At 43.0% G+C, this 24,888-nt stretch overlaps 1 protein-coding gene and 1 long non-coding RNA gene across 3 annotated transcripts in view; one reads left to right on the forward strand and one right to left on the reverse strand.

Moving 5' to 3' along the window:
• Nucleotides 1-1,471: 1,471 nt before the first annotated feature.
• The window catches only part of DGLUCY (D-glutamate cyclase), a 73,363-nt gene continuing 49,946 nt past the window's right edge, over nt 1,472-24,888 (forward strand). The window contains exons 1-5 of the mRNA XM_043549098.1: nt 1,472-1,477; nt 14,575-14,663; nt 19,020-19,218; nt 20,480-20,630; nt 22,529-22,651. Of these exons, the coding sequence (XP_043405033.1) occupies nt 1,472-1,477; nt 14,575-14,663; nt 19,020-19,218; nt 20,480-20,630; nt 22,529-22,651 (568 nt within the window). The remainder of the gene's footprint in view (nt 1,478-14,574; nt 14,664-19,019; nt 19,219-20,479; nt 20,631-22,528; nt 22,652-24,888) is intronic.
• Nucleotides 4,589-13,772, reverse strand: LOC122466280. Of its 2 annotated transcripts, XR_006291674.1 has the most exons (3): nt 12,923-13,736; nt 10,775-10,886; nt 4,589-7,945 (listed from the first exon to the last, which is right to left on the reverse strand). It is a non-coding gene; the product is annotated as an uncharacterized LOC122466280 (long non-coding RNA). The 2 variants fall into 2 exon arrangements; XR_006291675.1 differs by lacking the exon at nt 4,589-7,945 and having other exon boundaries at nt 10,774-10,886; nt 12,923-13,772.

The following is a 24,888-nucleotide window of genomic DNA, read 5'->3' on the forward strand; positions in this document are numbered from 1 at the left end:
CAAATAAACTGAGTTAATAAGAAATAGAGGAGAATGATTCCTCCTCAGTGCATCAGAATCTGGGTGACCCACACTTTCTCCCCTCAGGGAGGGGTGTTCAGGCAGGGGTCATCTGGAAAACACTTACTTTCAGTCAGCCCTTGCCTCAGGAGCTGAAGTTGTGTTCTCTTTACTGATCTGCCAGCAAGTGAGCAGCTCTGCTCCCCTTTTAAACTGCTCCTCCTCCAACCTGTGCATGCCTTGCCTGTGTGGTGGGGCAAAGCTGCCTGAGCCTAGAGCTGCATCTTAACTCCTTCTTGTCTAGTGTGGGGTTTGGATAGCCCATCATAGGATGCTATAGCTCTCGCTGAATATTACCTTCCATAAGACAAATGCCTTTCACGGCTTACTTATCAATTTTAAAATCTGCCTTCATGGTGGATGGAATAATGCACTTCTTCCACAGGGACCCAAACTCAGCAACACCTCAGGAACTAACTCTGTAGGCCATACATAGAGACTAGGTTCATAATATGAATGGGAAATTTGCATACCCATGTACTAGTTTGTCCTCTCGCCTCTGTTGCCCTAACTTTTGCAAAGTATGCTAGCACAGCATGAGATACTAGTTCTGGAGAACACAAGGCTAGTTGCTGCAGTTATGTATCAGCCTTGTAGTAGAGTAGAGAAAGGGAGAATAGGAGGTAGGCAAGAATAAAGAAATGAGCCAAAATTCATTTCTGCACTAAATGTCCCAACCGCACTGACCAGAAATAAATCTATAACAGATTTAGTTTGTCATTTATTTAATATTTTAAAAAAAGCTGTGCACAAGTGTTTACTGAGTAACCATGTAAGTTTGTTGACTTGTCCACTGACTCTCTGTTCCTACTGTATTGCTTCCCTTCACAATGTTGAGTGTAATTTAGGATGTAATATTACGGATGCTTATCACAACAATTGATCACCATCCTCCTTAAAACACCCCTTAACATATTTAAAGACTGTTATCAGGTTCCTCCCTCATTCTTTTTTACTCAAGACTAATCATGCCCAATTTCTTTTTTAACCTTTCCTCTCAGGTCAAGTTTTCTAAATCTTTTGTCTTCTTGTTGCTCTCCTCTGGCTTCTTTCCAATTTGTCTACATTTTTCTTAAAGTGTGGCACCCAGAACTAGACATGGTACTTCAACTGAGACTTTAGCAGCGCTGAGTACAGTGGGATAATTACTTCCTATATCTTACATACAGCATTCCTGTTAATACACCCCGGAACGGTATTAGTCTTTTTTGCAATTGCATCATGTTGCTGATTCAAATTCAACCGTCATCCCCACTATAACCCCCAGATCCTTTTCAACAGTACTATAGCCAAGCCAGTAATCCCCATTTTATAGTTGTTGTGAATTTCATTTATTGAATTTCTTCTTATTGATTTTAGACCAATTTCCCAATTTTTCAAGATCATATTGAATTTTAATCCTGTCCTTGAAATGTTTGTAACAGCTCCAAGTTTGGTATCATCCACAAATTTTATAAGCATATTCTCTACTCCATTATCCAAGTCATTAATGAAAATATCAGATAGTACTGGACCTAGGATGGACTCTGACAGGACCTCACTAGTTATGTTCTCCCAGCTTGACAGTGAACCATTGATAACAACTCTTTGTGTATGGTCTCTCAACCAGGTATGCACCCACCTGATAGTAATTTCATCTAGATCACATTTCCCTAGTTTGCTTATTAGAAAGTACTCTTAACACCATTGTACAAATGGGGAACTTAGGCACAGAGAAACTGAGTGGTTTGCCCAAGATCAACACAGTGACAGATCAGAAAATAAACTGAGGTCTCCTGAATCACAAGCTAGTATCCTTAACCACTGGACCTTCCTTCCTCTCTAATTGACCTACCAGTTCCTGTGGCTATTAGTCCTCTAGTAGACTTCAACACAGATGAATAGATACAAAGAGAGACAATTTGAAAGGTTCTAATGGAGGATTCTGTTTCATTAAGATCATTTAATTTTATGAAAACCATTGGGCTGTAGCCCATGAAAGCTTATGCTCTAATAAATTTCATAGAATCATAGAATATCAGGGTTGGAAGGGACCCCAGAAGGTCATCTAGTCCAACCCCCTGCTCGAAGCAGGACCAATTCCCAGTTAAATCATCCCAGCCAGGGCTTTGTCAAGCCTGACCTTAAAAACCTCTAAGGAAGGAGATTCTACCACCTCCCTAGGTAACGCATTCCAGTGTTTCACCACCCTCTTAGTGAAAAAGTTTTTCCTAATATCCAATCTAAACCTCCCCCATTGCAACTTGACTAATTTGTTAGTCTCTATGGTGCCACAAGTATTCCTGTTCATTTTAAGGGAATAACTATCAATTTTCTTGTAACCTGATTGGCTGATAAAGATTATCTTTGGTATAATAAATAATGAGAGATTTTTTAAAATTACTGTTAGTTGACCTAGAGATGGGTCCAAACCAGAAACCTTAAACCAAATTATTTTTATTCATAAAGCATTGACAATGTGTTTAGTGCTGTACAAAGATACATAATGAGGAATGTCCTTCCATTTAGTTCACAGTCTGATATATAAAATCAGAGAAGACCGAATAAACTGCAAAGGAGATGTGACAGAGTTATTTTTCGTTTGTTTGAATCCCTAAAAGACAAGAAAAAAATTCCAGACCTTCCTTCCTTTGGGCTGCCAACCTATTATAAACATATGAAAAGTTCTGGAGGTACAGGGTGCAAAATCCAGACCCTAAACTTGATCTGAATTTCACAGTGGACCAAACCAGAACCCCACTTAAGAATACCTCATATTGTGGGAGTGGTTTTGAAATTTGGACTCAAGATCAGATCAGAATTTCACAATCAAAACCCATCTGCACTCTTAGTGCAAGTTAATTAATAATAAAGTTGCTCAGAAATGTAAATTACCATAGTAAAGTGGTTCATGTATCACCCCTTAGGACTGGAATCTTGCATTGTCATGGTAATAACACAAAACACTGTGGATTTTTAACAGAAATTACCATTTTCTAGAAACCCATAACAACATGTTGTACATTAACTCATGAACTTCTAAAAGAACATCACTGAATTTTCTATGTTTAAAACCACTATTGCTTCTTTAGGAATTGCATCAACAATAATGGCTTCTCCAGAATTAAAAATAACTTCAATGGTAAGGTAATTTGACTACTTGGAGGGTGTTTTCTTACTAACAAGGAGTTGAGCATAGTCTGGAGGTGGCATAGGTTAGTTGTTAGAACAGAGGGGCTGGGAACTAGGAGACTTGGCTTCTGGTTTCCTTTCTCTTTGGGTACGTCTACACTGCAGCTGGGAGTGAGCCTTCAAGCCTGTGTACACAGACTCTCACTAGCAGGGCTCAAGCTAGCATGCTAAAAATAGCAGTGTGGCCGTTGCTGCACTGGCAGAGGCATGGGCTAGCCACCCAAGCTTGGACCCACCCAACACCCTGGGGGTCCATCCTTGTGTGGTTAGTCTATGCCTCTGCCAGTACAGCAACATCCACGCTGCTATTTTTAGCGTGGTAGCTTGATCCCTGCTAGTATGAGTCTGTTTACACAGACTGGAAGTTTCGCTCCCAGCTGCAGTGTAGACATACCCTAAGGCAGAGGCGGGCAAACTTTTTGGTCTGAGAGCCACATGGGGTTTCCAAAATTGTATGGAGGACCCGTTAGGGGAGGCTGTGCCTCCCCAAACAGCCAGGCGTGGCCCGGCCCCAGCCCCCTATCCGATGCCCCCGGAATCCCCGCCCCTGCCTGCCCCAACAACCCCTCCTCTCCTTCCTGACTTCCTCCCCGGGACCCCTGCCCAATCCAACCACCCCTTCTCCCTGACCGCACCCGGAAACCCTGCCCCTGACTGCCCCCCGCAGCCCCATCCGACCCCCTCCTTCCTAACTGCCCCGCCCCCCCCCCCGGGGACCCCTGCCCCCATTCAACCCCCCTATTTCCCACCCTCTGACCGCCCCGACCCCTATCCACACCCCCGCCCCTAAACTCCCCTGCCCTCTATTCAACCCCCATGCTGCCTGGAGCACCGGTGGCTGGCGGCGCTACAGCCGCGCTGCCCAGCTGGAGCCATCCACGCACAATGCAGCACAGAGCATCAGGTCAGGCCAGGCTCACCTTACTGCCAGCACAATGCTCAGGGCAGCGAGGTGAGGCTGTGGGGGAGGGGAGAACAGCAGGGGACGGGACGGGGGCGAGCCTCCCAGGCCAGGAGCTCAGGGGATGGGCAGGAGGGTCCCGCAGGCTGGATGTGGCCCGCGGGCCATAGTTTGTACACCTCTGCCCTAAGGGTTTGTCTGGACTAGGACAAACGTCCAAAGTTAAGTCAGGCTAGCTAACACATTACCTTATCCTGACCTATACTTGAATGTTTTCCTAATGTAGATTCAAGTTAACAACTTTTATGTCTGCTTAGCAGGTTGAGGTTGAGTGGGGAACTTAGGGTGGACTGTGATTAACAAAATCAAGATAAAAGGTGTTAACCTGCATCTACAAAAGGTCAAGGATAGGTCAGGGTTAGGTAATGTATATGACTTCAATCATATTTCCCAGTCTAGACAAACTCTCATTGCATGACCTTGGATGAGTCACTTAAACATCTTTGTGCCTAAATTTCCCCAACAGAAAAATTGACTCAAGAGTATCCATCATACTATATAAACAGGAAATATTAAGGTTACAATTACATTCAGAAAATATATTCTCTGGTTATCAAAGAGCTAAATTTCTAATCTATATACAGAGATATTTTCAGTTAGTAAATCAGTTCTACAAATCAAAATCTGATGGACTAATCTAGTTGTACATTTGAGAGTCTCAAAAAGGTTTTGGGAACCGAAAACTTCAGAAACAAAACAAAGCATTAAAGGGAACAATTATCAGCTACTAATTCAATTGTTAATATATGTGACAGTAATATTTCTGTATGGATTTTACCTAGAGAAGAGATTCTTCTCCCTTGAAAAAGAGAATTTTAAAATATAATACAGACTACTATAGTTAAATAAAATTTCAATGTTTTTGGAAAGACTGTTTATAAAATCACTCCTAGATATGCTCTTCACAGTCAATGTTACTGCAATCATTTTAATAGTGTAAGTACTTGGCATTCACCAGTTTGAGAGGGTGGCTTTTCTCTAATAAGCTATCTTATGGGGAAACCAGAACCCTACAATGACTTCGATTAAATAGTCTGGCAAATTGATATGTTATAGAACGGATTATCTTATTTGATGTAAATATTGGCATGGAAATAAAAAGAGTACAATACTTTGTCCATACAGCACTTTATTTTTCTTGTGTTAATGCAAAACTGCAACTCAAAACCAGTCTAGTAAGTAAAGATCTTTCATTACACAGCCCATTTTTCACAGGCATTTGAAACTTGGCCTTGGAAATGTACTTGGGTTGCAATTTAGCACACAAGGGTTTTCTCCCAGGAGTGAAATTTTGTCTGTTAGGTTAGATTCAAGTCATTTCAGCTATTTCTAAATTATAGGAGGGAAAATAATAGAATTATTACAGATTCAGACAGGTCTGCAATCACCTCAGAACCAGCTTTAATTTAAAGCATGTCATTTTTGCAAGCTACTATTCTGTAACAGACCTCTAGCATCTTTGAGATTTTTCAAAATGAGAAAAAATGAAAAAAGCAGATATTCATCTTTAAGCAGCAACTACTAAAATCTTTTATTTTTTCCATATGTAATACTCATTGACCACAACAGGGATGCAATCAAAGGGGCAGGTCTGGTCTACAGTATAAAATACACAGATTAATAGTCCCTAAAGCCCACATTTTTAAAGGGTATTTACGTGGTGCTGTATCCAGGGATTGGCAACTTTTGGCATGCGGACCATCAGGGTAATCCACTGGCAGGCCGCGAGACAGTTTGTTTATGTTGACCATCTGCAGGCAAGGCCCCCTGCAGCTCCCAGTGGCCGCAGTTTGCCGTTCCCGGGCAATGGGAGCTGCAGAAACTGTACTTAGCTGTACTCAGTGCTGCAACACCTAACTGATTTAGGAGCCTGTGAAGGGATTGACTCACCACTAGCAACTCAGTGTGGCCAGCCAGGCATGGTATAGCACTTCTTTCCCCAACAGATACCTTCTGTGGTGGTCTGCCTCTTCCCATGATGTGGCCCTCTGGCCAGGTCATTTTAAAGTCTCTCCCCACCTTCCAGGATAGTCAACAAACAGAAACAAGGGGAATTAACACAAATGAATCTCCCAAAATTGGATTAAGGCTCTCTTTCTTCAGAGGGCACTTGTCATGCTGTGGCCCTAAACTGAGTTTACAAGTAATAGAAGGGAATGGTTCCATCTCAAGATGAGTCAACATCTAACCCTCCCTTCTTTCATGGAGGGTCCATCAGTTCGTGGTCATCTGGGGAGTTCCTGCCTTCAGTCAGCCGTTTCTCCAGGAGCTGAGGACTGAATCTCTGCTTTCCTTCCTGATCTATCAACTGAGATGTGCTTTTCCCTCTTAAGCTACTTCCTCCAATCCTGACATCGCTCACAGGTGCAAGGGGGAACAGCCACCCTGAGCTCATATTAGCTCATTAACCCTGTGTTGCCCCATTACTAAGTCTAAATCTCAGTTTTAAAAAGTGACTTAGGCACTTAAGAGCTTAAATCCCATTAACAATCAACTCGCTCCTAGATCAGTCAGGCGTTGCAATGCTGAACACAGCAATGCCTAAATACCGTTCAAAAATCTGGGACTAACTGTGCCATCAGTACAGGTGATCTCTGACTTGAGGGTATACCCTTTCCAAGCCTTTGAGAAATCGGACAACCATCTCGTGGGAGAAGACTGATCAGATGTCCACCTTGGGATGGAAGGCAGAAATGGCCGTTAAGTGGACCTTAACTGACAAGAGGGCTAGGCCTTGTTGTTTCAGGAGCAGCAGGTACTCCAAGATAAGCTGTATAGATGACCGTAAAGGTGGGATCTGTCATTGGGATCACCAGATGGAGAATCGCTTCCATTTTGCAAGGTAGGTGGTTCAGATGCAGGGCTTCCTACTGCTCAGTAGGACCTCACGGACCTGCTCAGAGCATGCCTGCTTCTCCGGGTTCAACCATGGAGCTTCCAGGCTGTCAGATGGAGAGACAAGATTTGGATGTAGCAGCTGGCCATCTGGAAGATCAAGTCTGGGTGCAGTGGAAGCTGAATTGGCACCTCCACGGACATGCTGTGGAGAGTGGTGAACAAGTGCTGTCTGGGTCATGCTGGGTTTATGAGAATGACTCAAGCTCGTGGTGAGAGGAGAAGAACCTGCTGACGCAATCCGCTAGCCAGTTCTGGGTTCTCTGGTCTTGACCCTTCGGGGATCCTGGTAGTGGCAGGGTGAGAAGGTCTCTAGCCATTGCGAATGCCTTAGGAGTTGACGGCATCGCAAACTGGCTGGTGCATTGTCTACTCTGAGGTTGCTCCTTTGTAGGTGTCCAACGAGTTTGCTGTAGCACTGGAGTTGTCGACACCTGATGTTTTGGTGCTGGGGGAGACGAACGGTCCAGTGCGGATCTCGCTGTCTTCCTGTCTCCCTTTGATTTCAGCACCAGAGACCTGGTCTTCTCTTGGTGCTTGTGGTGTTTCTACAGGAGGGCGATCAGTGCCGAGAGTCCCAGGTTGATGGATGGGCGCTCGGCACAGAAGCTGAGGTGCTTGGTGCTGAGTCCGAGCGTGGCTCCGAAGCCGGTCTTAAGGCTGCCTCCATGAGGAGGACCTTCAGTTGAGCCTCTCCGTCCTTCCTAGTCCAGAGTCTGAAGTCCCTGCAGATTTGGCAGCAGTCTTTCCTATGAGCTTCCCCCAGGCACTTGAGACAGCTCGAGTTGGGGGTCACTCAAAGGCATAGTTTTATTGTAGGCAGCGCAGGACTTGAAACCTGGCAACCAAGGCATCGCCCTAACACCGGGAAGACAGACAACCCTGCAAGTTAAGTGTGGAAGCATCGGAGCTATTTAAAACCTAAAACTACTAAAAACTACTCTAACTACTAACCATAACAACTACTTACACTAAAACTGGTATGAAAAAACCACTAGGAGAGAACTGCCTAAGTAATGAAGGATTCCCGCCAACCATCAGTGGTGGTGGGAAGTAGGGTGACCAGACAGCAAGTGTGAAAAAATCAGGACGGGGGTGGGGGGTAATAGGCGCCTATAGAAGAAAATACTCCAAATATCAGGACTATCCCTATAAAATAGGGACATCTGGTCACTCTAGTAAGAAGGAACTGAAGGGGAACGGGGTCGGAAGGGCCCTTTATACAGGTGCCATGTGCACACGGCACCAGAGGGCGCTAGAGCCAACCCGATGGATACCGCTGGGGGAAAATTTCTAGCAATTGTGCTTGTGGCATGCACACACCTATGTGGGAATGGACATGTTCAAGCACTTGAAGAAGAATAAATAGTGCACTTGGCCCATTAGAGCACTGCAGGTTACTGTCACTCTGGGTCCTCTAGGTGGTATTTCCTGCGGTGCCTATTCTCCACAGTGGTTCCTGGACATGGCACTGCATGCAGTCCTAGTGGCACTCTGTGAACTTCAGCTGCCCCAGGCTCTGCAGACCTGGGTTCCGGTCCACGGATCCTTATACAAACTGCAACTGAAATATCTGAGACATGATAGAAGTAACTGTTCTTTACATAAAGGAAAAAATATCAATATTAACTTAACATCCTAGGCCTGACCTAAACTGACAAAAGACGGGAAACCAAGAGACAAGGCTACCCACCCTGCTCTTAAAGGAAAATTGCAAAGCAAAGGTGAGAATTGAGGTATGCACAAATTTATGTACTGAATGCTCCCCCCCAAATCCAATCTCTAGGGAGTTTACAGGACAGAAATAAATTTTATTTCTAAATGTACATACTAACTACAGAAATGCATTTATTACTAACCATATTTAATACTAAATGTAAATAAATATATTAAATTTAATACCAAATTTAAACATTTTTCCCCCTCTGAAGTCCACTGACATGTCCTGCTTTGCTGAAGATATTGCAGAAAACATACATTTATGCTTTTATTGAGCAGAGATGAAGATGAACACATGAGGTTAAAAACACCAATCAAACCATCTGACATCATGCATCCATAGCTTAGAAATCTACTATAAATTCAGGAAATGAAGGTTACTAGAATTCTTCAAGGAGGACTCTGCATATTAATACCCTTGGGAGGGGACAACTGGTGTAGCATGAACAGTGGAACTTGCTAGTAGTAATGCCTATTAGAGTACTCACATGTCCCTCCTATAACTTATCAGTGTTCAAGCACATTTGGAGGCTACAAAAGGGGGGCATGGCACCAGCTGACCCCTCAGTTCCTTCCACTGCTAGTACAGAGTATAACAGTATTACTTAATTAGGACTACACAGAAGAGGGGAAGGTGAGCAGGGAGTGTGAACATGCAGAGTCCGTCTTGAAGAACTTTGGTTACACGTAAGTAACCTTCATTTCTTCTTTGAGTGTCTTCTGCATATGTCCATTCTTGGGACAGTTTGGCAAGCAGTTATTTTAAGAATGGATGGAGGGATACAGAGTGCCAATTAACAAGGACTGAAGAACTGCTCTGCTAAATGGAGCAATAGGTCTGGCTGTCAAATTTCACACACGATGTTCAGTGAAAATGTGAATTGTATCCCAAGTGGAAGCTTTGCAATATTTTAATAAGGGGAACATGGCTAGCACATGTTGCAGATGTAGCAACCACTCTCGTAAAGTGAGTCCTAATACCAGCAGTAGAAAAGTAGGAAGAAATGTTATAAGACTCCATTATACATTATCTAATCCAGTAGTTCTCAAACTTTTGTATTGGTGACTCCTTTCACACAGCAAGCCTCTGAGTGCGACCCCCCCCCCCTTATAAATTGAAAACACCTTTTATATATTTAACACCATTATAAATGCTGGATGCAAAGCAGGGTTTGGGGTGGAGGCTGACAGCTCGCGATCCCCCCTTGTAATAACCTCGTGACCCTCTGAGGGGTCCTGACCCCCAGTTTGAGAACCCCTGGTCTAATCCACCTAGACTAGGACTGGGCAGAAATAGCTTGGCCCTTACAATGATGTAAACAGCCGATGTTTGCTAAAGGCCACAAAATCATACAAGGGAACAGGATGACCAGCTCCTTATGCACTTATCTAGAATGTGTGGAGGGGAAAAGCTACATGATCATAGGGAAATTGAGATTGAATGACAGATGCCAGAGGTCTCATGCTGCCCATAATAAAACATCCTTGGAATGTCTAAATATTATAGATGACAATTTCCTAACTCTAAACATTTTCTACCCAACATGGGGAAATTCTATATTAGACCTCATCTTGACATAAAGAGGAACTGACCACAGACCTAAAAATTAATGATAGCTTAGGTTCAAGTGATCTTGACTTGATCACATTTATAATGTGCAAACAGAATAAAGTCCAGATCAGTAATTAATATACACTTGGTGCTTTAAAAGGGCCAATTCCACTGACATTATAGGGAGCTTCTGGGTGCTCTGCAGTTTTAAAAATGAAGCCCTTTAAGTGAGTTAATATGGATTTGGGAGCCTACCTTTAGAGACCCAGAATTTTCAAAAGAACCCAAGTGAAATAGATACAAACATCCTGTCTTTTGCATCTGTTTCACTTATGTGCTTTTGAAAAATCCTGGCCATTTATTATTATCTAGGAATGGGATTTATGTGTCCACCTACAGCTCTTGTGTTCACTTACCCTCAGCCATTCCAGAAGTATTACTTATATTGAGTTTGTTGAATCTAATTAGTCTTCTGACTGTAAGGGGAAGAAGAGATTTCAAGCTTCCTGTAAAAACCATCTCTTCATCCTTGAACAGAAAAAAGTGACAATTACTGGATTATAAACTTAAAAACAAAGCACATGCATTTTACTATTGCTTTAAAATCAAATGTGTCAGTTTCAAGGTTTGTGTTTCCTCTTAATATTCTGCCATGTCTCCTCTCTATTTGCAATTCTCAGTCTCAAAACAAAATGCAGACCACAAACTCAAAGGGTTGTTTCACGGATCGCGACTAAGCAGAGGCTGAATCTCCTAATGAATTAGCCACTGAGGTTCAGTTTATCAGTCTGGCTGCAACGTCAAATCTAGTTAGTTACAGTTAGGCAACATATAGACTTTATTCATTTTGGTAAGTGTTTAACTTCTGAAGTTTTCGGTTCCCAAAACCTTTTTGAGACTCTCAAATGTACAACTAGATTAGTCCATCAGATTTTGATTTGTAGAACTGATTTACTAACTGAAAATATCTCTGTATATAGATTAGAAATTTAGCTCTTTGATAACCAGAGAATATATTTTCTGAATGTAATTGTAACCTTAATATTTCCTGTTTATATAGTATGATGGATACTCTTGAGTCAATTTTTCTGTTGGGGAAATTTAGGCACAAAGATGTTTAAGTGACTCATCCAAGGTCATGCAATGAGAGTTTGTCTAGACTGGGAAATATGATTGAAGTCATATACATTACCTAACCCTGACCTATCCTTGACCTTTTGTAGATGCAGGTTAACACCTTTTATCTTGATTTTGTTAATCACAGTCCACCCTAAGTTCCCCACTCAACCTCAACCTGCTAAGCAGACATAAAAGTTGTTAACTTGAATCTACATTAGGAAAACATTCAAGTATAGGTCAGGATAAGGTAATGTGTTAGCTAGCCTGACTTAACTTTGGACGTTTGTCCTAGTCCAGACAAACCCTTAGGGCAGAGGTGTACAAACTATGGCCCGCGGGCCACATCCAGCCTGCGGGACCCTCCTGCCCATCCCCTGAGCTCCTGGCCTGGGAGGCTCGCCCCCGTCCCGTCCCCTGCTGTTCTCCCCTCCCCCACAGCCTCACCTCGCTGCCCTGAGCATTGTGCTGGCAGTAAGGTGAGCCTGGCCTGACCTGATGCTCTGTGCTGCATTGTGCGTGGATGGCTCCAGCTGGGCAGCGCGGCTGTAGCGCCGCCAGCCACCGGTGCTCCAGGCAGCATGGGGGTTGAATAGAGGGCAGGGGAGTTTAGGGGCGGGGGTGTGGATAGGGGTCGGGGCGGTCAGAGGGTGGGAAATAGGGGGGTTGAATGGGGGCAGGGGTCCCCGGGGGGGGGGCGGGGCAGTTAGGAAGGAGGGGGTCGGATGGGGCTGCGGGGGGCAGTCAGGGGCAGGGTTTCCGGGTGCGGTCAGGGAGAAGGGGTGGTTGGATTGGGCAGGGGTCCCGGGGAGGAAGTCAGGAAGGAGAGGAGGGGTTGTTGGGGCAGGCAGGGGCGGGGATTCCGGGGGCATCGGATAGGGGGCGGGGGCCGGGCCACGCCTGGCTGTTTGGGGAGGCACAGCCTCCCCTAACGGGTCCTCCATACAATTTTGGAAACCCCATGTGGCTCTCAGACCAAAAAGTTTGCCCGCCTCTGCCTTAGGGTATGTCTACACTGCAGCTGGGAGCGAAACTTCCAGTCTGTGTAAACAGACTCATACTAGCAGGGATCAAGCTACCACGCTAAAAATAGCAGCGTGGATGTTGCTGTACTGGCAGAGGCATAGACTAACCACACAAGGATGGACCCCCAGGGTGTTGGGTGGGTCCAAGCTTGGGTGGCTAGCCCATGCCTCTGCCAGTGCAGCAACGGCCACACTGCTATTTTTAGCATGCTAGCTTGAGCCCTGCTAGTGAGAGTCTGTGTACACAGGCTTGAAGGCTCACTCCCAGCTGCAGTGTAGACGTACCCAAAGAGAAAGGAAACCAGAAGCCAAGTCTCCTAGTTCCCAGCCCCTCTGTTCTAACAACTAACCTATGCCACCTCCAGACTATGCTCAACTCCTTGTTAGTAAGAAAACACCCTCCAAGTAGTCAAATTACCTTACCATTGAAGTTATTTTTAATTCTGGAGAAGCCATTATTGTTGATGCAATTCCTAAAGAAGCAATAGTGGTTTTAAACATAGAAAATTCAGTGATGTTCTTTTAGAAGTTCATGAGTTAATGTACAACATGTTGTTATGGGTTTCTAGAAAATGGTAATTTCTGTTAAAAATCCACAGTGTTTTGTGTTATTACCATGACAATGCAAGATTCCAGTCCTAAGGGGTGATACATGAACCACTTTACTATGGTAATTTACATTTCTGAGCAACTTTATTATTAATTAACTTGCACTAAGAGTGCAGATGGGTTTTGATTGTGAAATTCTGATCTGATCTTGAGTCCAAATTTCAAAACCACTCCCACAATATGAGGTATTCTTAAGTGGGGTTCTGGTTTGGTCCACTGTGAAATTCAGATCAAGTTTAGGGTCTGGATTTTGCACCCTGTACCTCCAGAACTTTTCATATGTTTATAATAGGTTGGCAGCCCAAAGGAAGGAAGGTCTGGAATTTTTTTCTTGTCTTTTAGGGATTCAAACAAACGAAAAATAACTCTGTCACATCTCCTTTGCAGTTTATTCAGTCTTCTCTGATTTTATATATCAGACTGTGAACTAAATGGAAGGACATTCCTCATTATGTATCTTTGTACAGCACTAAACACATTGTCAATGCTTTATGAATAAAAATAATTTGGTTTAAGGTTTCTGGTTTGGACCCATCTCTAGGTCAACTAACAGTAATTTTAAAAAATCTCTCATTATTTATTATACCAAAGATAATCTTTATCAGCCAATCAGGTTACAAGAAAATTGATAGTTATTCCCTTAAAATGAACAGGAATACTTGTGGCACCATAGAGACTAACAAATTAGTCAAGTTGCAATGGGGGAGGTTTAGATTGGATATTAGGAAAAACTTTTTCACTAAGAGGGTGGTGAAACACTGGAATGCGTTACCTAGGGAGGTGGTAGAATCTCCTTCCTTAGAGGTTTTTAAGGTCAGGCTTGACAAAGCCCTGGCTGGGATGATTTAACTGGGAATTGGTCCTGCTTCGAGCAGGGGGTTGGACTAGATGACCTTCTGGGGTCCCTTCCAACCCTGATATTCTATGATTCTATGAAATTTATTAGAGCATAAGCTTTCATGGGCTACAGCCCAATGGTTTTCATAAAATTAAATGATCTTAATGAAACAGAATCCTCCATTAGAACCTTTCAAATTGTCTCTCTTTGTATCTATTCATCTGTGTTGAAGTCTACTAGAGGACTAATAGCCACAGGAACTGGTAGGTCAATTAGAGAGGAAGGAAGGTCCAGTGGTTAAGGATACTAGCTTGTGATTCAGGAGACCTCAGTTTATTTTCTGATCTGTCACTGTGTTGATCTTGGGCAAACCACTCAGTTTCTCTGTGCCTAAGTTCCCCATTTGTACAATGGTGTTAAGAGTACTTTCTAATAAGCAAACTAGGGAAATGTGATCTAGATGAAATTACTATCAGGTGGGTGCATACCTGGTTGAGAGACCATACACAAAGAGTTGTTATCAATGGTTCACTGTCAAGCTGGGAGAACATAACTAGTGAGGTCCTGTCAGAGTCCATCCTAGGTCCAGTACTATCTGATATTTTCATTAATGACTTGGATAATGGAGTATGCAAATGATGGACCTCTCCCACTGCTGTACAGAAGTAAACCAGGTGAATGGAAATGTCCTTCTCTGAGCAGCAATTGTGATATCCGGTAAGTGTGGAAGTCTTTCCAAGTGTCTCACAGGTCTGATATGGATACTGGAAATTATTTGAAGATAACATTTTCCAGAGTGCAGACCAGCCATAGCTTTGTACACAGTGAGTCCAACTTGCTCTCAGTTATACCTTTGCAACTGAAGAAAATGGACTGAGGCAATAGCATAGAATTTGACCCATTATCCTAGTTTTTGACAAACACCCCTTTACAATCCGCGTTGTCAACTTTTCAATTGTTTCAGTGATCCGAAAAATGAAGTTATATTTAGTTGCAAAGATCTCTCAGTAGTAGACCTCAGAGTTAGCCAATATTATTTTTCCCCATTTCTGCTTTATCCAATAGCAGCACTGATATAGTTGCTCTACATTGCTCAGAGGTGGTTAGGAGACTGACTTCTGGAGCAAGCAGTCAGAGCAAGAGTCAGAATTCTGAAAAACAGCGGCTCCCTAATTTTGTAATGCTCATGAGAAGGAGATCGGTCTCAGGAGCATTTGTCTAGTAAGAATAAAATGTGTAGATGGCTTGAATGTGTGCCCAAGGTTTCTGGCTTAACATGTAGTTGTGTAGGACAAGCAAGCTTTTACTGTTCTTCGAGTGATTCCACATTCCACTATGGTTGTGCACATGCCCCATGCACAGATGTCAGAGATTTTTTTTTTTTCCCTCAGCGGTACCCAGCAGGGTGGCTCAAGTGACCTCTGTTGCCAAGTGTCAATGCATGCTGGTATAAGAGAGCGCAATCTTCCCTGACATGCTCAGTTTCTTCGTACCTCCAGTGACGGTTGTCGGTGTGATCCAGACTTGAAGTAACAAGTGCTTCCCTCACTCTTTTCTGCATATAGATACTGTTGTAAATGAGTAGTTTGTTATAGTTAGTTTCAGTGCTTAAGCATGGCCCCTTCCCAATCCCTCTTCAGAGACCACTCTCAAAATTGCCCTTCAATAGGAAGTCTAATCTCTTCCTCAGGCAGAGGCCATAGAGGAAGTCTCGTTGTACCTCAGGAAGAAGGGCATCTATTCCTGCTACTACTACATCCCCCAGGACAAATGGGGGTCTCAGGCCTATTTTAGATCTAGGAGAGTTGAACAAATTCCTGAAGAAAATAAAATTCTGCATGATTACCCTAGCTTCAGTTATTCCTTCCCTGGAACAGGGGGACTGGTACTCTGCCCTTGACTTAAAGGACGCTTGCTTCCATGTTGCAATATATCATGACCATCAGAAGCTTCTCAGATTCGTGGCGAATGGTTGCAATTATCAGTTCACGGTGCTTACATTGGAGCTGTCAGCTGTTCCTTGGGTGTTCATGAAGTGCATGGCAGTTGTGGTAGCTCATCTATGAAAATCTGGTGTCCCTGTATGTTCCTGTACCTGGATGACTGGTTGATCAAAGGTTGATCCAAGGCTCAAGTCCTGCCCACTATATCCATTGTCCTGTCCACATTCTTTGCACTGGGGTTCCTACTAAATTGAGACAAATCAGCCCTTAACTCAGTATAGACAATAGAGTTCATCGGGGCAGTCTTAGACTCCACAAGGGCTAAGGCCTTTCTATCACAAGCCAGGTTCTAAACTTTACAAGATCAAGTATTGCAACTGAGAACATACCCTCTCGTAACAGTACATAGCTGCCTCAGTTTTCTGGGCCACATGGTAGCATGTACCTGTGTAGTTTAACACACCAGACTACATCTGAGAAAGCTGCAGGAATGACTAGTGGTTCAAGTCTCTACGTTAGTTCTGTCATGCCTGGAGTGATAAATGGACCCTCTGAAAGTTTGCCTGAGGATTCCCTTTCGCCCCCTGCTATCAAACCTCAGTTTGGTCACAGATGTGTCTTCAGTGGGCTGAGGAGCTCATATGGGGTCCTGCAAACTCAAGGTCTTTGGTCATCTCAAGATCTAGAGACTCATATAAATGTTAGGGAGTTAAGAGTGGTATGTCTAGCTTGCTTGGCTTTCCTCTCCCACATAGTGGGGAAAAAATTATTAATTCTGACAGACAATTTGGTGCCCATGCTTTACATAAACAGACAAGGAGGAACATGGTCAGACCAACAATGCCAGGAGGCAAATTGCCTATGGACTTCTGTCTCACCTCAATTTATCTCAGAGCTGCCTACCTTCCAGGGAAACAGAACATGTTAGCGAATCAGCTGAGCAGATCCTTCTCCGATCATCTTGAGTGATCACTATGTTCAGACATGGCCAGGTTCATCTTCCAACTCTGGGAGACCCACCAAGTGGACCTGTTTGCAATAAGAACCAACAGAAAATGCCATCCATTCTGATCCTGGGGAGGCTCAGCCCAGGCTCACTGGCAGATGCTTTTCTCCTGTCCTGGAAGGAATCCCTTGTGTATGCTTTCCTTCTGATTCCTTTACTTCCCAGGGTCATATTCAAAGTGAAACAAGACCATGCTCACCTCATCCTCATAGCACAAGCATAGCTCCTCAACACAGGTACTCAATCCTACTATCCTTGTCAGTCAAGCCTCCTCTGTCTCTCCTGTTTGATCCAGACATCATTTCCCAGGACCACGGGCACCTTCTCCATCTGACAGCATGGGATGCTTTATGGCTGACGACTTTTGAAATGTCCTGCTCAAAGGATGTTCAGAAAGTGCTTCAGAATAGCAGAAAACCCTCAGCTAGGAGCTTTTACCTCGCTAAGTGGCAGCACTTCTCCATTTGGTCTCATAGGAAAGGTGTATTTCCAGAGCAGGGCCCCTGAACCTCGTCCTTGACTATCTTCTAGATTTAAAACAGAGTATTGCAATTAGTTTTATAAGGGTACGTCTAGCATCTATTTCAGCCTTCCATGTCTTGGTGGATAACAGATCCCCTTTCTCTAAACTCATCCTCACCTGATTCTTAAAGGGCTTGGTCGGATTACACCCACACGTATGAGAACCCATCCCTCCTTGGGATCTTTTGAACTCAGTCCTAGCAAAATTGATGGGACCACCCTTTGAGCCCCTTGCAACTTGCTCCCTCCTTCACCTTTCCATGAAGGTAGCATTTCTGGTGGCAATTACTTCAGCCAGAAGAGTGGGTGAGTTGAAATCTCTGATGTCAGAGCCACCCATACAGTTTTCCATAAGGATAAAGTTTATCTTTGCCCCCACCCAAAATTACTCACAAAAGTAGTCTCTAATTTTCATGTTAATCTAGCAATCTATTTACCCAGTTCTGTCTGAAACACAGTGCACATAGGGATGAGGAAAAGCTTCACTCTTGGATGTGAGAAGGGCTTTAGCTTTCTACCTGGCACAAACTAAATCTTTTAGATCCTGTATGAAGTTGTTTGTAGCAGTTGCAGACAGAGCTATGGGCCAACCAGTTTCCACTCAGAGAATCTCCTCCTGGATCTCTGCATTCGTTTCTGCTACCGACTGGTTAGTACAATCCCACCAACTAGAGTGTTAGTACATTCTACTAGTGCGCAGGCAGTTTCTGCAGCTTTCTTAGCACAAGTGCCAATTGTAGACATTTATAAAGCAGCCACTTGGTCATCAGTCCACATTTTTGCATCTCATTATGCCATTTTTGTCAGTCAAGAGCAGTTGTTCTCAACCTGTGGCCCGATTAGCACACAGCTGTGGCCCATATGATATCCTTAGGACCATAGAGGTAGTATATATGTTGTGTGGATTTGGCCCACATAACACATAGAGAACTGCATATGTGGCCCACAGTGGTAAATAGGTTGAGAACCACTGGTCCAAAGACAATGCCAGTTTTGGACCAGTTATCTTACAATCACTGTTCAGGTAGACTCCGAATCCACCTCCTTGCATGTTTGCTTTTGGGTCACCTACAGTGGCATGGACATGTGCAATCACTTAAAGAATAAAAGCTAGTTACTTTCCTTTCTGTAATTGTTGTTCTTCAAGATGTGTTCCACATGTCCATTCCATGACCCTCCTGCCTTCCCCTCTCTATGGGAATTTGTTTGGTACAAAGGAACTATGGCAGGTCAGTGGCAGCTCTGCTCTCTTATACCAGCACGCATTGGTGCATGGCGACAGAGGGCTCTCAAGCCACACCAACTGGTACCACTGAGGGGGAAAAAATCTCTAACTATGCACAGGGTGCACTCACACCCGCAGTGGAACGGACATGTGCAACCCATATTAAAGGTCAACAGTTACAGCAAGGTAGATTAACCAGTTATTTTGTGTTGGTTGCGCTATCACCAAGAAGAAAAAGAAATGAACAGAACAGGAAAAATCCTGAGATTTAACACTTCATGAATCTCAATGTAGGCAACATTTCTTCATGTAATAATTCATTTTGCTTTAAAAATTGTGATAATTATGACAATATAGCTTTTCCTTTATTTCATTAGAACTGATTGCCTGCTGTACAGGATATATGAGTATGGAGCTTGTACTGGCACTTTGACAAGTCTGAAGGATTATTTTGATCAGCTTAAAGACATGGTGACTTTTTATTTAGGCTGCAGCTTCTCATTTGAAAAGGCAGTCCACAAGGTTGGTGTTCCTCTAAGGAACTTTGAGCAGAAATGCAACATAAGCATGTACAAGGTAAGAATACAGTAATTGTTAAATTACATCGAGGTTCAGATAGGGTTACATCAGCACGTTTTTGTACACTGAAACCTGTACCACAGACCATCTCCAATACACACAATATTGCCTACTAATAAACCACTTTTAGTATCTCCACGTGGTTTTGCTGTTTAGTTAAAAGGTTGACTGTACTATGCAATGGATTTTTGTTTCACCTTGGGTTATCATTCGACATGTTTGTTTCTGTTTTCTTGGTCTCAATTAGAAGAAAAAATCACTCTCACAGTGAGAGCCTATGTTAGTCTTCAGCTTGGAGAAAATATCTACAGTTGTTTATAAAGAAGAATTTTTCTAATTGTGTTTATTCCATTATAGAATTAAGAAAATATCGCTATTTAGTTCAGTAATGGTATTATCAAGATAGCATTTATTTTATCTTTTGAATTTAGACCTATGAATGATCCTTAACTATTATCTCTTTATACTTTAATTGAAATCTAATACCTTTTATTAAACATTTCCTGTGCGGACAGTATTATTTTTTGGTTTGCTTACTATTTCTCAAATGACAAATTAACTTGGAAGTAAGGCATTTTGTCTTTATAACCTAGATTTGTGTTTCTAAGTGGAAATGACTCAACATTAAAATTTCTTAGGACCAATCTGTGACTCCTCTTCCATGGGCAGGAAAGGCCCTGGCCCAGAGGAACTTGAATATTTCTGCTATGGAAATGGAGGATTGCCAATTTTGGGTTGTACTGCGATAAGGATCTGTAGGACCTTTGCAAACACTGCTATATGCAGTTTCCCTGCATTTTAGCATGCATGGAGGGTTGTGGCCAATAGATCTGTTTCTTTGTGCTTTTTACCCCGCTCTCCCCCCCAACCCCCCATAGAAGGAGAGAAAACTAGCAGTTAGGGCTTCATACCTGGGATCCACAGTTTATCTGGGCTTACCAAAATTCATGCTGCATATGCCAAATTAAGGATTTAGCTCTTAGAACATAATTAATGGTGCAGAAGATATTCACTGTAATACATGTTAATTACAAGAGCTAAAGGGTAGAATGTCTGGTTTCTTCACTATTGATTGTTATAGGAAATGGATTATTTTCATTAGATGCTAGTTAGAATATTACTCAAAATCCTTTAAAAATGTGTGTTAAAATGTGCCCCTTATAAATTCAAGGGTGCATAGTCATTTCAGAACTGAAAATAAGCCTTGATAGTTCTTCAATTCCTGCTAATGCCTTGGTTATTTTTAAAATATTGTCAGACAGATATCCCTTGCTGCAGAGTTGCTAGTTTTTGCTGCAATTTAGTGGTCACAATGAGACCGATTCCTGAAGACAAGTTAGAAGCAGTTGTGGGAGCTACTTATCCATTGAAAGACTCACATGGAGCACCAATTCACATTGGTAACCCTGGTCAGTGTACATTCCATACATTTTATTCTAGGAGTGACTGAAACTATAAAGCCAAGGAAAAAAATTAACAAAAGGTACAGGGAACAATAAACATCAGCCTAAATTTCAAGTGGCTACATTAAAAAACTAAACCTTTTTATAGGTACATAGGTACTGATTTGTTTACAGTTTAGTTTAGCTGAAAGTGAAGGTTTGATGTGACTGAACACAGAAAATGTGTTGGATAAAAAGATGGATGTGTGAAACAGGGAAAGAAGTAATGTAGTCTATATGGATTTCAGTAAAGTATTTGATTAAATCTTATTTGAAAAATACATGTGGTTTGGCTTGAATATGTGCACTGTCCCATCATTGGAAAGGGGAACAATAAATGGCAGTGTTGGGAGATGTCAGTTTCGAGACAGGGGATCAGTTGTAAGTCTGGTATTATTTAGCATCTTCATTAATGAATTTGAAAGTAAACACCACATTGCATTTCAAAATGATATTGAACTAAGATGTGTTAAAAACAACTCTGAGGACAGAAAAAATAATACAACTGACTTGGAGAGTTTAGAAATACAGTCAAGAACAAACAAAATGAAGTTCAGCATAGAAAAATGTAAGGTCATTTATGTAGGGGAAAAATGGAACACAGCTATTCAATAGGCAGATTATGTTTGGAAAGCAAAATATCAAAGGGCAACGGTGGAAAACATATTAGAAATGGAGGAGTACTTGTGGCACCTTAGAGACTAACCAATTTATTTGAGCATAAGCTTTCGTGAGCTACAGCTCACTTCATCGGATGCATACGGTGGATGCATCCGATGAAGTGAGCTGTAGCTCACGAAAGCTTATGCTCAGATAAATTGGTTAGGCTCTAAGGTGTCACAAGTACTCCTTTTCTTTCTGCGAATACAGACTAACACGGCTGTTACTCTGAAACCTGTCATATTAGAAATGACCTTTTATTATGAGATGGTAGTAATAAAAAAAGCCAGTGAAGTTACTGGTTTTATCAAATTACAGAGCATGGAGGGAGGTCTATAATAGCACTAGTGACCCTGCACCTAGAATAATGCATACAGGTCTGGGTATTTAACTGCTAGAAAGCAAACTATACATTGGAGTGCATTCAGAGAAGAGCCAACAAAAATGATTTGAGGCTATTTTTGTTGGTCTCTGAGGAGAGTTTTAAATAATCACATATGGCTCACTCAAATGAAGTCTAAGGCAGGTGGGGGAAAATAAGAAAACCAGCTGCAGATGTCTGAAGAACATAAACACAAAGGAGAGAGATCAATTGTTTAGGATGATCCAGGACAGTATAACTAGAAATAATTGAATTAAGTCAAGCAAAGGAAAATTTAGGCTGAAGAACAGGAAGGTTTGATAAATGAGATCTAATAAGCTGTGGAATAACTGCCAAAGGGAAGTAGTGGAGGCCCTTATCTTTAGTTAATGAAAATGGGCTGGACAGAGCACTGGAGAATGTGCTGTAGGTAGGAACATGCCTGTAGTGGCAAATAGGAATAACCCACCACAACTCTTATGAAAGTAGCTCTTGAGTGAACAGATCAGTTATTGTAAGAACGTTTCCTAGGAACTCTGAAATTCAGAGAGTGCTCAGCAGGTTTTCATTTGTCTCAGATACAGCCAGATATAATATGTAATAAAATATCATCCATGTTTTACTAACATACAAAAAAAATTTAAGGCGTGTAATATTAGGAGAGGAACCGAGGACACATACATACATGCTAAGGGAACCTAACAAGCCACTTGAGTCATAGGTTGGCTTTGCCATTGCTGCTTTCCATGCTGCAATTTTAACACCGTGTCACTGGATGAGCTCAGCTTTATACCATTACTGCTTTGCTGGAATTTAATGTTGTTTTACTGTTTGTCAATCATAGGCCTGTTAGGAATCCAAAACCTTTCCAGCCCAGACTATGGAGATCCAGTTCAGCCTCACCCTGGGGATGTTCCAGTGTTTTGGGCCTGTGGAGTAACAGGGGTGGAAGCAGTCAGCAACTGCAGTATGTACTACATATGATGTACTTTTTATGGTTGAGGTAACAGTGATTTCATTTTTATGTTGTTCACTGTACACTGAGAGACTTCTAACTGGCAGGATGTGGTTAGTGGGTCTGATCTTCATTGCCCTGAACTAGACCTGGTTGGAAAACCCTTGATGGACCCATACTCTGTTGGAACAGTTCATCTTTGAGTTATTTTCCCTATGGGTGCTCCACATGAGGTTGTGCACATGCCCATGCACTCTTGATTGGAGATCTTTCTGCTAGTAGTACCTGCAGGGCCGCACCTGCACTGTACACCTCCTTGTGCTCCAGTCTTAGAATATGTCGGCAGGAGTGGACCCATGCTACTTCAGTTCATTCTTAACTTCCTGCAGCTTGAGATGGAGTTCTGTGGTATCAGCTATCTGGTTGACAGTTATTCTTCTGCCCTTTTACTCTTTATTTTTGTTTTATAATTAATTTTTAGTTTTGGATATTGTTAATTTACATTTTATAGCACAGATGTGCTTTGAAGGTGGGTTCCCCCATCTGTCTCCCCTTTCTTTGAGGCCCACTTTTCTCTCAGGCCTTCTTGACTGGCAGCTTTCCTGGTAGGATATGCCCAAGATCCCAGGATTCAAGCCCTTCCAATCCTGACACAAGACTTTCTCCCTTCTGTGATAGGCATTCCAGCTGCTGCTCCTGTCCCATCCAGGCTTCAAGAGTAGATGTCAAAAACTAAGGAAAGACTATCTGAAACTGCTCTCCATGAAGTGCTCCCGTAGACCCACAGGATCAGATTTCACACACATGCACGCGCGCGCACACACACACAACATTAGACTCAGCAGTGCAGAGTGCTCCAATACACACACACACACACACACACACACACACACACACACACACACACACACACACACACACACACACACACACACCATTAGACTCAGCAGTGCAGAGTGCTCCAGAGACTTCATTGGCTGCAACCTCCAGAAATCAGGGGATGACTTCAGGTGCACAGAGAGCTACCAAACATAAGAGACCCCACTCCCCTGATAGAGTATCTAGAAAAGAGAAGTCTCCACTTAGATCTGGGAGAAGGGAAACCTCACATACAGCTGCACATACTGCCAAGGCTCCCACTAGGCATGGTATCAAGGCACCAGCATTGCTGAAGAACACTTTCTTCAAAGCCACGTGCCAAGATACTGCATACTGAAACTCTGAGTACTGAGAAGCCTACAGTTAAGCAGCCCTGAGCTGTTGACTCACTGATACCAAGATCAGACTCTTCCAGATGGAAGGACTCTTAAAAGAAATTATCTTACCAGGTACCGTCCATCAACAGCTAGATCTCTCCAAAATGACTGTGGTCTTCTGTTGTACCGCCTCCTGTACTGCTGGACACATTTCATCCAGGGGAATAGTCCCTGGGCTCATGGGTAGCTTCTAGGTACCTCTCTCACCAAGTCTACAGGGTATCCTTACGCAAGAGATCCCAGCAGGATTCCCATCCACCAATAGCTCAGGAGCCTCCTCACACTACTCAAGAGGGGCCACTAGAGGAGCAAGAGTTCAGATGAAGTATGCCCCAGAAGAGGCAACTATGCTTTCTCTGCCATTCTACATGGACAACTTTCAGAACTTGATGCAATGCATAATAGAGGCTATACAGATTCCCATGGAGGAAATCCAGGAACAAAAGCAATCCTTGGTGGACATCTTGCACACCTTCACCCAGGGCAAGGTAGCCTTACCTATTAATGAGGCTGTTCTCTCACCAGCCCACACAGTGTGGCAGACTCTGGCCATCATCTCACTCACCTGTACAGGGTCAATAAAAAGTACTAGGGCCCAGCCAAGGGCTCACAGTAATTGTTTTCTCATCCCACTCCTAATTCCCTAGTCGTCAATGTCGCAAACAAAAGAAGTCAGCAATATCTGACAAAGAACTTAACCATCTGACCTTCTAAGGTGTAAGAGCTACTTATCAGTGTCTCCAGTTCCGAGTTGCCAACTGCCAAGCTTTGATGGCAAAATACGACTTTACCTATTATAGTAAATGTTCTCACTTCATTGAGTCTTTGCCTCAGAACAAGAGAGAGCAGTTTCTAGCTCTTATTACAGATGGTCATACAATAGCCATAGCCTTCCTGCAGGCCTCCCTTAACACAGTGGATATGGCCTCTCATTCTATGCCCTGTGCCCTAGTCATGTGCCAGGCCTCCTGGGTACAGTCCTCTGGCTTCCTC

This window comes from Chelonia mydas, chromosome 6 (assembly GCF_015237465.2).
Source record: "Chelonia mydas isolate rCheMyd1 chromosome 6, rCheMyd1.pri.v2, whole genome shotgun sequence".
NCBI classification, from domain to species: domain Eukaryota; kingdom Metazoa; phylum Chordata; order Testudines; family Cheloniidae; genus Chelonia; species Chelonia mydas.